Genomic DNA, 14,904 nt, shown 5'->3' with positions numbered 1-14,904 from the left:
AGTATGTTTAAATTGTTTTCTGCTTCAGTAGAAGATACATTATGCTAGCTTCAGGGTGGGTTTGATTTAAATCAAATTAGTGATTTAAATCATGATTTAAATCACTAGTCAGGAAGATTCAATTTAATCCTGGATTTCTACATAAAAGTGCATTTTGTTGGTTGTTATAACCTTAATACATATTCTCTACAACTCAGAGAGATGTAGGTTTCATTTTTAGAAGGTACACACTATACATTTTAAAAGTGATTTATTTTGAAAACTTTTCAGATAAGCTGTAGAACTAATCAGAAAATGAATGATTGTTTGGTTATTTCATTTACCAAAGGTAATTGAAGCAGGTATCCAGTTCAACAGGTTAATCATTAATATTTGGAGGATTTTCTTGCCATACTGTATTAGGAGGAGAACATCACCAGACAGACATTTAAATTGTTTTATTTAACTGAAACAACAACATTATGTATTCTGGATTTTTTTCTTCAACAGCAAACATATATTTTAACAAAACAAGCGCATGAATTTTTGAATTTACACATTCAAGTTTTTTAAAATCAGGGTTTTTTATTAAAAATTGTTTAACTAAAATAGTTACATGAAATATATGCATTTCTTTAAAAGCAAAAATTTAATCAACTATGTCAGCCAGGTCAACATGAGAAACTTAAAATATTGGCTTCTTCAGCTAATGCAGTTGTCTTCACCTTCATTTTCCTGTTTGTTCATAATCTGGAAAAGAAAAACAAACTTTCCTGCTTTCTTAGGTCCCAAATGATTTCTCAATTTGGAATGAATTAGTCCAAAGGAAGAAAATATTCTTTCTACACAAGCAGAAACTACTGCTGTTAAGTGAGATTATCACTTCAACAGTCTCTGAATCCAAGTGCTTAAGTGACTTCCACCAGTTCACTGGTGTGACTTTCTTTAAAACATCATCAGCAAACGTATATTTCTTGAATGGTTCATCCTTAGCTCTGAAGTTTTATAATTTGCATTATGGAGGGAGGATTGCTGGATGTCCATGTCATAGCCAACTCCTCTTCTTCAGCAGTTAAGGTTTGACCTTGGTACTGAGTATTGAGAATATTTGCAAGAAAATGAGCTGGGGAGAGTGCTTGTCCCATTCGTTTTTATAAAGCTTGTAATTTAGCTGTGTCATTGCATATTTCTCTTTTTTAAGACCTCACTCAGTTCCTTCCAAATTTCAACAGTGTCAGCAATAAAATAGCTATTTCCTTGCATTTTGTTCAAGGCTACAGAAATAGGCTTAAGGGTACTCCGCATGTGTTCATCATTTCTCTTAAGCCCAATGTTGAGAACTTTGGCTATGACGGAGCCATCTATTTTTTCATGATTTTGTTCTCAAACGGTCATCAGATTAGGCCAGTTCTTGATATAGTGCTCAAAACAGTCCACTACTGAGTTCCATTGCACATCTTGTGGGAGAGTTAGCTTGGTTCCTCCCACTTTTTTCAGAGCAGCTGCTGCAAAGTGGTTGTTACGGAAGTATTTTGCAATTTCAACATTAGCCTTTATTTCTGGAACACTGAAGTCTTTGGTTAGGAGTACTGCAACCATATGTTATTAGTTTGCGACTCTCTTCACTCTCTCCTAAATAATTTCTTCTCATCTTGGATATGTTTGCAGCATTGTCTGTGACCAGGCTGCGTACTAGACATTTGAATTTTTTTTCAGAGTTTGTTGTAGCTTTTACTGCTACTTCTTGTAAGTATTCTGCTGTGTGTGCATTTCCTGATGTATCAATTGTTTCTGTAAGGAAGACATTCCCTTCTTCTTTTGTCACACAAGCACATACAACAGGATCATTGTGGACATTGTTCCACCCATCACGACTCAGGTTAACAATTTTACCCTCTAAACCTTTTGCACACTGCTCAATTTCTCTGTCATACACTTTATCCAGCAATTTGCCTGTGACATCTGCTCTGTTGGGTGGACTGTATCCTGGTCTTAATGACTGAACTAGGGGTTACCATATTTTGTGTCCAAAAAGAGGACACTCCACGGGGCTGGGGCCCCGCCCATGCCCCCACCCCAACTCCGCCCCCTCCCCTGCTTCCCACGAACATTTGATTCGCGGGAAGCCTGAAGCAGGCAGCAGGTAAGCTAGAGGGGTGGGGGGAGGATGCGCGGCCCAGTCTGGCCCCCCCAACCGAGCGGCTCCCTCCGGCGGCTGGCCCCGGCCCCAGCGTCTCCAGCCTGGCTCGGCTTCTGGGGTGCCAGCCCCGGGCCAGCCCCCGGCCGAGCACCCCCGGCCCAACCTCGGCCCCCGGCCCAGCACCGCCAGCCCCAGGCCCAGCACCCGCGGTGCCGGCCCCTCCCTATTTTCCCGGACATGTTCGGCTTTTTGGGATTTCCCCCCGGACGGGGATTTGAGGCTCAAAAATCCGGACATGTCTGGGAAAATCCGGACGTATGGTAACCCTAACTGAACCATGTTAGTGAAGTGTGGGTTTTCAATCATACGGAAAGAGTTTGTTGCATAAACAAACCAGGCAATTTTTTCATCAATTACCTTGTTTTGTAATCTGCTAGTTCTTATCACAAACTTATCTATGGCTGTTACTGGATGATGGAGATTTTTTTCTTTTCTTTTTGCTACAGGTGATATACTGTGGCTATGTGACATACATGATGTGACTGAAACACTATCATTGGCAGATAACTCTGAAACCATAGAAAATGATGGTGATCTTGAAGGTAGATAGTCTTCAGAATCCTGTATGTTGAGGATGGATTCTCCTAAACAAAATAATAGAATCATAGAATATTAGGGTTGGAAGGGACTCAGGAGGTCATCTATTCCAACCCCCTGCTCAAAGCAGGACCAATCCCCAGACAGATTTCCCCCCCCCAGATCCCTAAATGCTCAAACCACTGAGCTATCGCTCCCCCCCTAAAATAAGTCAGTGCAGTTACTTTATTATTATTACCATACTGCTCATTTAGTATTACTCATTGCATTCACTGATACTCAGTACACCTCTACCCCGATATAACATGAATTTGGATATAATGCAGTAAAGCAACACTCGGAGGGGGAGGGGGAGAGGAGGCGGGGCTGCGCGCTCCGGCGGATCAAAGCAAGTTTGATACAATGCGGTTTCACCTATAACGCAGTAAGATTATTTTTTTTTGGTTCCCGAGGACAGTGTTATATTGGGGTAGAGGTGTACCACTTTAAAGGTGAAATTGTACAAGGAAGATATGCCTGTTTCAGCTATTTATTTTTTATCACAACTGCATCTAAAATGATAGTACCATAGAGTAACAATTATATTTTTTGCTCAAACATGAGAATTCAAGAATAGTTCAGAAGGAAGACAGGCAGTCTTTAAGAAAGAAGTATGAAATAAAAAAGTTCAGACTTGAAGATCTTGCATGTTCAGACATGTTCCTTTCACCATCTTCAACGCAGCTTCCTCCTGAGAAGGAACACGTCTCATGATGTTGTTTCATTCGGGCAACTAGGCCTTGCATTTCTTTGTTGCACTGTTTGCATTTTGCACGCATGCCTGTCTTACCCACAGGTAGAGGAATTTCATTAAATTATTCCCAAACTGTCTCTTTTATGGCCTGCTGCCATTATAGGTTTTCCCTTCTAGTAAGAGAATGGTATGGTAGATCTCAAATCAATGAAGGCTACACTCAGAAAGACCTCAAAACTTCTGGGATATGCTGCTCAAACAGTTTCGCTTTTGTTTCTACTGCCTGTCCCTACCTTCTCACACTTATCTCCAGACTTCTCCTTGTCCAGATCTATTCCGCCCCCAACAATCTTGTATTCGATGAACTTTTTGAAACTTTGCACTTTTAGAAAGAGGTAAGGGATTGACTGTGTACACAAATTTGCAGAGGGACAGTAGGGTTGAGGTCTGCTATTTCTCACCTCTATATATGAATTTATTTATTTAAAAACATTTTTGGTGTTAACAAATGTTATCCCTGGAGACACAAATCCACAGTTTGAGAACTGCAAAACTAAGCATCTCTAATGGTATCTTCTAGACTGAACACTGAGTCCCATTGGGTAGATAGAAAGATTAACCTAAGTAATCTATACAGAAGCCTGTGGAACCCTATAAAATTGGGTCCATAATCCATAAACTATTGGAACTCATTTACAAAACTTTTCTTAAACATTACATGACTATATTGCCTCATACTATAGAATTAGAATTTATAATCCCTATTCCATGATAAGATACATTATAGCTCAAAGATATCTCAATTAAAACCATCTTTAGATAGGTTTTTTCCTCAAAAAGCATTTTATTAAAAAAATCCGATTGAAATAAAAACTTTTTTAAAAAAAATAATTGATTTTTATCCACCCTGGCTAGCTTCTGTTGCTGCTCCAGTTTAAGAAAAAACAGAACTAGTGCCCTGCAGGAGTCTGCCTGGGAATTTCAGCTGTCTGATAAGTCTGATGTGAATTTTGGTTGGTGACAAAGGGATGTGTGAGGTGCATGACTCCCTATGGAAATTAAAATAGTTAGCGACATGGAGTGCTTGGGTCAGAGCCATGACTGGTATCTGAGCCAGCTGTAGAACTGGCATGAGGTGATAATGTTCTTTATGGGGAGACCTGGGATAGTAGAAGTGTCTATGTGGCAGTGCTTTTTCCCATATGTCAAGAAACAGCAGAGTAAAATAACTTGCTGGTTCTCTGATCCCAGGGGTTCCCTTTTTTTTTTTTTAATATATAGTTTAAATTCTGTTGCTGATTATTTAAACATCTTTAGTATAAAGAGGTGGTGTAAGAACTGTCATTTAAAATGAATAGAGAAGCTTTGTGCAAGAGCTTTGACTGTCCTGTAGTCAGAGGTGCGGGGCTGAGGAAATAGCTTTAATTATGATGTGCCTTTCACATTGACGGGGAAACATCTTGAAAAGTAGCATCCCAATTTGCAGGTCTGGGTATAAAATACATTAGAGAAGAAAGAGGTACATGATCTCTAGATTTGAGGGAAATGGAAGAATAGTTCCTTCTTTGCCTCAACCATTGACTGACACATCAAAACATCTTTTTGAAGACACCCACTGGTGTTCACCTGCTTTCTCCTTCCCAAACCTCCTCTCCCTCCAGTAGAATCCCCCACAAAAAAAGTCTGGTGCAGGTCCTTGTTTTATTTAAAGTGGGACTGAATCAGAATGAAAAGAGCAACTGTGAAGGACACTAGAGACACATAGCCAATACCTTCAAACATCTGACTATTAGAGCCTTGCAAATCTGTGGATATCCACAGACCGTTTTTGCAGATCACGGATCGGATGCGGATGTGAATTTTGTATCTAGAGCCCTGCAGATATCCGCTTTATATGTCAGCGGACCATTTTACCGATCAGATGCAGATACAAATTTTGTATCCACGCAGGGCTCTACTGATGCTGTTGCCTTCTCCGCTTTTTAATATAGACATTAAAATGTCACTCTTATTTACTGACTATATTTTAAAATGCAGCTGGGATGTAGATCTAATTGAAATGGTCTCTCTTGATATTTGAGGGACAGGAATTTGGGAGAATGCAGAAAGTTTTTTTTCCTTCCAGTACTTTTCCTTGGGGAGTCAGTATTATGCTGTTCTTACTCTCTTCATTCCCACAAAACATTCAGAAAGTTCTGCTAAGGTAAGCTACCCTTTCCCTTTACATCACTGAGCTGTAACTTTTTAATGGTTCATGACATTTTTATTCTCAACTCTAAGGCTAGGTCTACACTACCCGCCTGAATCAGCGGGTAGAAATCGACCTCGCGGGGATCGATTTATCGTGTCCCATCGGGACGCGACAATTGATCCCCGAATCGGCGCTCTTACTCCACCAGCGGAGGTGGGAGTAAGCGCCGTCGACAGAAAGCCGCAGAAGTCGATTTTGCCGCCGTCCTCACAGCGGGGTAAGTCGGCTGTGATACATCGAATTCAGCTACGCTATTCACGTAGCTGAATTTGCGTATCTTAAATCGACTCCCCCCTGTAGTGTAGATGTACCCTAAGTATGGTGTTGGTATGTACTACTAATAGCTGCTGCACTTCACCCCTAAAGTTACTATATTTGAGTGGTGGGTGAAGTGTATGGTATGTACCAGCATACTGGATTGTTTGTGAATGGCTTTGGGCTGACCCACTTTATAGGCATAAGGGTGGTGATGGTTGTTAGACTCAGTAGTTGAAATTGTTGGTACATCGCTTCGATGCACAATGCAAAAGTGAGCTTCCTCCTCTTGGGCCTGTTTGAGAAGGCAAAGTATAATTCTTACCAATTCTGGTGGGTATTACAAACCTGAAGGCTATAATCTCAGCCTGTTGGTTTCTGGTACTTGATCATTTTATGAAGGCTAGCTCATCTGTGTGGCACCACAATAAAAGTGTTTCCTTCTATGGGAAATCTTAACAAAATGATTAAACTCCTCTATTCATAGTGATTAAAGTTATGACTCAGGAGGAATTTGGATTTTTGTCTTTTTTATTGCTTACTGTATTTTATTAACTTCTATAGTTGCCACGTTCAATTTTCGACCAAATATTTCTCATGTCGTATTTCAAGTTGATTTAATTTTCCTTGACTACAGAAGGACATCATTTTGCATTGAGTTTGTAAGGCAGGCATCTCGATTTTGTGGGTTTTTCCCCACTCTATTAGCTCTGTTGCTTTTGGAGTGAGAGGGAAAATTTTCTATAATCATTTCTTTGGTGTAATAGACTATCTCTTTAGAGCATATTGCATTGGGAGATGGAGGAAGATAAATGTGTTTACGCTATAGCGTATTGTAACTGTATATATTCTTGATGGTACATAGGTTTGCTTACACTTGGATCAATTTTTGTTTTAAATAATGGTAATCCTCATCGCCCAGGACCTCTGCCTTTATGTAAAATTGGTGGACTTTTACACAAGGGAAGGCATGTTCATGGTTCTTGATAGAAGTAGCATAATACAGTAAAAATGGTGTTATCAGGCCCTGTACCAACTGGAAAGCTCTATAAGTCAGCATTTCTAATCTTCGTAGAAAGTCCGGTTTATAATCCGATCGGTGTGGGGCTGGCAGGCTCCCTATCTGGCTCCATGTGGCTGCCCGGAAGTGGCAACATGTCCCTGCTGCTCCTAGGTGGAGGAACAGCCATGAGGAGTTTGGCGTGCAGGAGGGAGTGCGGGGTGCAGGCTCTGGGAGGAAGTTCGGGTGTGGGAGGGAGCTTGGGGCAGGGCGCAGAAGGGGTTTCGGCGTACCGGATATGGGTGGCGCTCACCTCCGCCCCACTCCAAGTGCCGCTCTGTGGCTCCCATTGGGAGCTGCGAGGATGGCGCCTGCAGGAGGAAGCAACATGTAGAGCTGCCTGAGGTGAGTGGATCTGGCACCCCAAAACCTGTCTGCACCGCAATCCCCTGCCCCAGGCCCCCTCCCGCATCCAAACTCTCTCTTTCTTAGTTAACTGGAATTTTTCACTTACTGGCACCTCCCATTTCCCCAGTGTGCCAGATAACAAAGCTTTTACTGTAGTCTCTTCTAACATGGTATTACTTATTTTCCACTAAAGTGAACTAGTATTCAGAGGTGTGTGCTGAAGTGAAAAGTCAGTTAATGTTTGACAAGTGTTCATCCCCAGATGCCTTGCCTAGGAAATGTCATGTGACTACTTAAGCCTTAGGATTTTTTGTTTACTGTTAAACTTTATTTACCTCCCTCTCATTCTTTCTTTTCCATCATCAACAATTCTGCTACCTTTGTCTAGATGACAGCAGAACCACAAGCCAGCTGGATGAATTTCAGGAGTGCCTATCCAAGTTCACTCGCTACAATTCTGTCCGACCGTTGGCAACACTGTCTTATGCTAGCGATCTCTATAATGGCTCCAGCATTGTATCCAGGTAAGAAATGTGGCGCAAGTAAAATACGCGATGCAATGAGGAGATTGCCAAATAAGACTGAGAGCACTGAGCTCTTTCCAGTTGCAATGCCATAATCTTGTACTTGTGTATGACTGTTGTCTTCCCCCCGCCCCCCCAAATGTTTGGTAAACTCATTGGTTGTCATTGACCTATAAACACTGGACTGCTGCCTTTTTGTAAATTTTACTCTAAGTAGCATGTGTCAAGACACTGGATTTAAAACCCTTGTGGGACCAGTGGAAATCTTAAATTCCTATGTTGAAAACGAAAGAAGCAGAGGGCTGTAGGAGGGTGCCTGTTTAACCTTTTTGCATTAATGCATTCTGGTAAAACTTTAAAAAGCTGTTTCTAAAGGGACTGCTAATGTCTTTTGTATATTAAAGCCACTATCTAGTCATTGTCAGCAATTTTGCTAAAGAATCTGAGTGTTGCTGTTGTGTTAACAGTCACTGGTGGGTGTAGCAATAATAGTCACTGTAAAGAGTTAATGGTGCATTGCAGCTTCACTAAGCCTAAACTTTGCCTAGCATGGGGGAGGTTCTGGTTTAAAATCAAAATTCAAAATACCATACATTGAAAGAGTAATTATGGGACTGTGAGCAGAAAACTTTTCAACAGTTGATGAAATATCTAGCTAACTGGGAAATCTGTCTATCCTCATACTTATATGGATTCCATTGCCATAGAGTCTTGGTGTCTCGCAATCTTTAATGTATTTACAGTAGAACCTCAGAGTTATGAACACCTTGGGAATGTAGGTTGTTCGTAATTCTGAAAAGTTTGTAGCTCTTAACAAAATGTTATGTTCTTTCAAAAGTTAACAACTGAACATTGACTTAATATAGTTTGAAACTTTATTATGCAGAAAAAAAACGCTGCTTTTTAACCATCTTAATTTAAATGAAACAAGCACAGAAACAGTTTCCTTACCTTGGCAAATCTTTTTTTACAACTTTCCCGTTATTTTTTAGTAGTTTAACATAACACTGTACTATAAGGTATTTGCTTTTTTTGGTCTCTCCTGCCTGATTGTGTACTTCCGGTTCCAAATGTGGTGTGTGGTTGACCGATCAGTTCGTAACTCTGGTATTCGTAATTCTGAGGCTCTACTGTATACTTATAGCACCCTTGTGAGACAGGGAAGTGCTAATTTACAGATGGAGAACTGAGTAACAGATTTAGTCGGCTTACCTGACATCACCCAGGAAGTCTATAGTGATACTGTGGAATAGATCTCCTGAGTCCCAGGCTAGTGCCCTAACCACTGGACTGCAAAGATAATCATGGAAATGTAGGGCTGGAACGGACTTGGAGAGGTCACTTAGTTCAGCTCCCTGCACTGGGGCAACAGCAAATATATTTAGACTATCCCTGACCAACAGTATGTGTCTAACCTTTTCTTAAAAACCTCCAATGGCAGGGGTTCTGCAGCTTACCTTGGTAACCTGTTTCAGTAGTTAGCTATCCTTTGGTTTTTTTTTCCCCTAGGGCTGTCAAGAGATTAAAAAAAATGAATCATGATTAATTGCACGATTAACCACACTGTTGTTAATAGAATACCATTTATTTAAATATTTTTGGGTGTTTTCTACATTTTCAAATATATTGATTTCAATTACAACACAGAATACAAAGTATACAGTACTCACTTTATATTTATTTTTGATTATAAATATTTACACTGTAAAAAACAAAAGAAATAGTAGATACCCTTAAATTATATACCCTTTCCCATTTTTTAATATATATATATATATATATATAATATTAATAAATGGGAAAGCTCCTGGCAAGGATAATTTGAATGCAGAATTGTTCAAGATAAATCCTAAATTACCGGCATCTATCCTGGCCCCTCTATTTATATCCGTCTGGGAAAGGGAAAAAGTGCCAAATGAGTGGACCAATGGGGTTATAGTGAAGATACCAAAGAAAAGAACTCTGATTGTAATAACTGGTGTGGTGTATCACTTTTATCTGTGCCAAGCAAAGTATTGTGTAAGATCATAGTCCACTGTATATCAGAGGCAGTTGATAGTGTTCTTAGAAAAGAGCAAGTTGGTTTTTGGAAAGGGCGAAGATGCACAGACCAGATCTTCACTCTATGAAACATTATAGAACAGTTATTAGAATGGCAATGGCAACTCTACATAAATTTCATAGACTTTGAGTAGGCTTTTGTTAGCATTCACAGAACCAGCCTATGGCCCTTTTGCGGGCATATGGAATTCCTTTCTGTATAATCAACGTCATCAAAAGCTTCTATTTCAACTTTACATGCAGTGTTGATCACAGTGAGCTCAGTTTTGAAGTCAAAACAGGAATATGTCAGGGGTGTGTCACATCTGCAATCCTCTTCAACATTGCCATCGACTGGGTAATGTGGCGTACAACAGAAGACATGCCAAGAGGCATTAAATGGACACTCTTCTCATCCCTTGAAGACTTGGACTTTGCAGATGTCGCTCCCTTATCACATACCCGACACCATATACAAGAAAAAACAACTCAACTCAATGCATTTAGCCAGCAAATTAGACTGAAAATCAACCGCACTAAGACAGATATCATGACCTTTAATATTTCCTCACCATCACCAGTATGGATAGAGGATTATGTTCTCACCAATGTAGAAATATTCACATACTTGGGCAGTACCATCAGTCGGAACAAAATCAATAAAGCCAGGAACACCTTCAGGAGCTTAAATACAGTCTGGAAAGCATCAAAATACAACACCAAAACCAAACTCAAGATTTCAGAGCTGTGTACTTTCAACACTACTTTATAGTGCAGAATGCTGGGGAATGAGAAAGTATGACATGTCTAAACTGTCTTCATTCCATACAACCTGCCTCAGAAAAATCCTCTATCTTTTGGCTCAGAACAATCTCAAACCAAGATCCATTGACACAGTGCAGCCAAGAGGATCAGAGCACCATCATTGCCAGGAGGTGTTGGAGATGGATTGCTCATGTGCTTTGGATGGAAACTGATTCCATCACCAGAGTAGCAATAAGATGGATACCTGAAGGCAAGCGAAAATGAGGCTGCCTGAAAACATGGCGAAGAGCTGTGGAAGCTGAGTTGAAAAACCTGCGGCACAGCTGGGGAACCATTGAAAGACTTGCCAGAAACAGACAGGAGTGGAGGAACTTTGTTTCTACCCTAAACACCAGAGGCGTAATAGGAACATGATGATGAATACAAGTACTGTAGTGCAATCTCTTTATCATGAAAGTTGAACTTACAAATGTAGAATTTTATGTACAAAAAAAAACTGTTTTGTTTTTGAATGCAATGTAAAACTTTAGAGCTTACAAGTCCACTTGTTTGTCTGAGCAATTGGCTGAAGTAGGACCAAGTTTGGTTAGATTTGCAGGAGATAATGCTGCCCGCCTCTTGTTTACGACATCACCTGAAAGTGAGAACAGGTGTTTGCATGGCACTGTTGTAACCGGTGTTGCAAGATATTTATGTGCCAGATGCGCTAAAGATTCATATGTCCCTTCATGCTTCAATTAAAAAATACTATTTCTTGTATCATTTTTACAGTGCAAATATTTGTAATAAAACCTAATATAAAGTGGATACTGTACACTTTGTATTCTGTGTTGTAATAGAAATGAATATATTTGAAAATGTAGAAGAACATCCAAAAATATTTAATAAATTTCAATTGGTATTCTGTTTAACAGTGCGATTAATTTTTTGCGTTAATCACGTGAGTTAACAGCGATTAATTGACAGCCCTATTTTTTTCCATATCCACCGTAAATCTCCCTTGCTGCAATTAAGCCAATTACTACTTGTCCTACCTTCAGTGGACATGGAGAACAATTGATCAAAATCTTCTTCATAACAGCTTTGAACGTATTTGAAGACTTATCAGGTCCCCCTTCAGTCTTTTCTCAAGGCTAAACATGCCCAGTTTTTTAACCTTTCCTCATAGGTTTTCTAAACCTTTTATCATTTTTTGTTGCTCCCCTCTGGACTCTCTCCAGTTTGTCCTCCTCTTAAAGTGCAGTGCCCCAAACTGGACATAATACTGCAGCTATGAGGGCCTCATCAGTGCTAAGTAGAACAGTACGGTTAGCTCCCATGTTTTACATATGGCACTTCTACCCCAGAATATTTGCCTTTTTTGGAGCTGCATCACATTGTTGCTCTTGTTCAATTTGCAATCCTCTATAACCCCCAGATCCTTTTCAGCGATACTACCACCTAGTCAGTTATTCCTCATTTTGTTTCTGCATTTGATTTTTTCCTTCCTAAATGTACTTTGCATTTGTCTTTATTGAATTTCATCTTGTTCACTTTAGACAAATTTTCCCAATTTATCAAGACATTTAGAATTCGCATCTTGTCCTCCTCCAAAGTTCTTGCAGCCCCTTCCACCTTGATATCATTTGATAAGCACACTCTTCACTCCTTTATTCAAGTAACGAATGAAAATACTGAATTAGTACTGAACCAAGGACGGACCCCTGCGAGATCCCACTAGGTATGTCCCGTAGTTTGATAGTGGACAATTGAAAAATACACTGCAAACCTCTGATAAGTACTTTACATCAATCTGAATATTTGTTGAAGGCCCCAAGAAACTTTAGATTTTGTGCAAACAAATCGTGGTGCATTTTTACTATTTTACTATGCATTATATAACTAGAATGTATAATGGCTAAATTAGCCATGGAGGTCAAAATACAGTTATCATCTGTGTGATATACGTTTAACCTGTACTGAGTTAAGTTCATGGTGGCTGCAGTGAGATGCAGATGGAAATCATCCTGTGGCATAGACAAGCTTCTTTAGCCACTGAATTCATATTGGATTGGATCTTGCTCTTGTGCCATTCCTGGGCATTTTGCAAGAACTGTAATTGGTTAGAAAATACTGAAATGGCAATAAAATCTCACTATTTTCTTTGAAGGAATTTGATTCCTGGTACAATGACAGTGATGCTTTTAACAGTGTTAAAGCAAAGGTTTTTTAGGTCCCCTTTCTACCTATTTCAGACTAGTGTTTAGCTGTTGCTGTTAGATATTGCTGATTCTAGCCAAGAAAATAATTTGATCTTACAATTTCATATTTTTCTGCTAGTAGCTCTGATTTAGCAAAGCATGTCAACATGTGTTTAATTTTAAGTATGTGAGTAGTGTCTTCAAAGCTGAGTTGGGCTGTCAAAGTGCCTAGCTTTTAGCATGTATTTCAATGATTTACTGACATGGATCCTATATTTGAGTAAATATGACAACACTGAGAAAGTATGTTGCCCCCTGGAAGCCCTGTTGGCTTTCAAGTACCCAAGCTGTTCCTTTTTAAAGTTGAAGCTGCAACCAAGAACAGTATACAGTTCTTTAAAAGCTCTCATCAGTCACCCCTACTTTCTGCCTTTTACCATCCATTTCTTGGTTTCCAACTGATAGAATCTGCAACTTTGGAAAAAGCCCATCTGAAGTGGTAATGGGACTCATGTTCTGGAGAGATGGCAACTCAAGGTGGTAGAAAGGGACAGTTCAGCAGTGGCTGAATGGGTGGGTGAAAATAACTGATTGTCAGGGGGCTTTTTTCTTAAATGTCAGTGATAAAAGGTCATGTGCGAGGGGTTGGGGAGAAATGTGTAGTTGAATTGGTCCAATAAGTAGATCCTAAGCTTGCTGTCAATACATGCTACAGAAAAGCAAATCTTGTCCATTTTTTGCAAATACTTACTATCAAGATACTTGCATTAAGACTTGTATTCTTAAAATAAGCAAGAATCAAGTAATTTTAATATTAAAAAGGAAAAATTTATTTTCACTCTGGTAAATAAGAAATTGATATAAAATAAGCTGTCACAAGTTGGAGAGTGTGTGTGTGTGTGCGCGCGCAGTGCCCTTAAAATTTTCTTTGGAGTATGCCCATTGGACTTAAATAACTGCCCTCTGTGGAACTTCCTGTTTATTTAAAAAGAAAATTCTTCAAGAGCTATTCATTTTTCAGTTTCCAAAGAAGAGGACTGCCAAATAGTGTTTCTAGTACTTTCAAAAATGGAAATACATTTACAAGTACATAAAATTGCATTTTGTGGCAGGACAGGAAGGGGTGGTAGTTAAGGAACTGTCAGTAAAGGAAATAAAAGAGTATGGAGAGCACATAGCTGAAGAAATGAAGTAGATAATGAACCTAGGGCAATAGAACCTTCTCATTCAGAACAAAATATCAAAATAAATTACTAACAAAATACAAGAAACAATGATCAGTACTCCATTTAATGTTTTTTAATGAAGAGTGGTAGATTGTAAGTACCATATATACTTGTTCATAAGCCGAAAAAAAAGGGAAGCACCAGAGACGGGGGTCAGCTTATGAACCGGTATAGAGAGGGAGAGGTGGGACACAGCCCCTCCCACCAACAGAGGGAGGAAGGAGAGGCAGCACAGCCAGCAGAGACAGAAGGGAAGAGGTGGGGCCAGAGTCTCTCTCCTCTTCTGGCCATGCTGCTCTCCCCTCAGCCTCCGAAGCAGCTGCAGCTCCGGGGCTGGCAGGCTGCAGTCATGCCACTCGGTCCCATCCCCCAGAGCAGGCTGTGGCCGCGCTGCCCGGGCGCAGGAGCATGCTGCGGCCGTGATGCCCAGCCTGCCGGAGCAGCTCCAGCCAGGTCAGACACATCCTCCCCAGCCCTCCCTAGATAAGGTGGGAAGGGATGGGATGGGGAGAGTGTGGGGTCATGTGGGGGTGGTCACGGGGGTTACTCCCCTGACGCCCAGCTTTTCTCCCCTCCAAAAAAAATTTTCCCACCAGTTGCTGTCCCGGCCCGTCAGGGTAAGCAGCGGCCGTGCCGGGACACTTTGTTTACTTAAGTTTACCTCCGTGCCTGCGGATGCTCGAGGTAAACAAACCATCTCAGACCATCAGCGGCTTATCCTGATGGCCCGGGAGCCAAAGTTTCCTGACCCCTGAATTATAGGGTCAGCTATAAAAATTTTCCATTTTTACTTATCCATCTTGGGC

The 14,904-nt window shown here is 40.4% G+C and overlaps 1 protein-coding gene across 2 annotated transcripts in view; it reads left to right on the top strand.

Moving 5' to 3' along the window:
• Window positions 1-14,904, top strand: part of COP1 (COP1 E3 ubiquitin ligase) — a 210,664-nt gene that overhangs the window by 58,418 nt on the left and 137,342 nt on the right. For both annotated transcript variants that reach the window (XM_054037628.1, XM_054037629.1), the window contains exon 11: window positions 7,752-7,887. In XM_054037628.1, coding sequence (XP_053893603.1) covers window positions 7,752-7,887 — 136 coding nt within the window. The remainder of the gene's footprint in view (window positions 1-7,751; window positions 7,888-14,904) is intronic.

The sequence above is a fragment of the Malaclemys terrapin genome, chromosome 8 (genome assembly GCF_027887155.1).
Source record: "Malaclemys terrapin pileata isolate rMalTer1 chromosome 8, rMalTer1.hap1, whole genome shotgun sequence".
In the NCBI taxonomy this organism is placed as follows: domain Eukaryota; kingdom Metazoa; phylum Chordata; order Testudines; family Emydidae; genus Malaclemys; species Malaclemys terrapin.
This window is presented reverse-complemented; position numbering and strand designations above follow the sequence as displayed.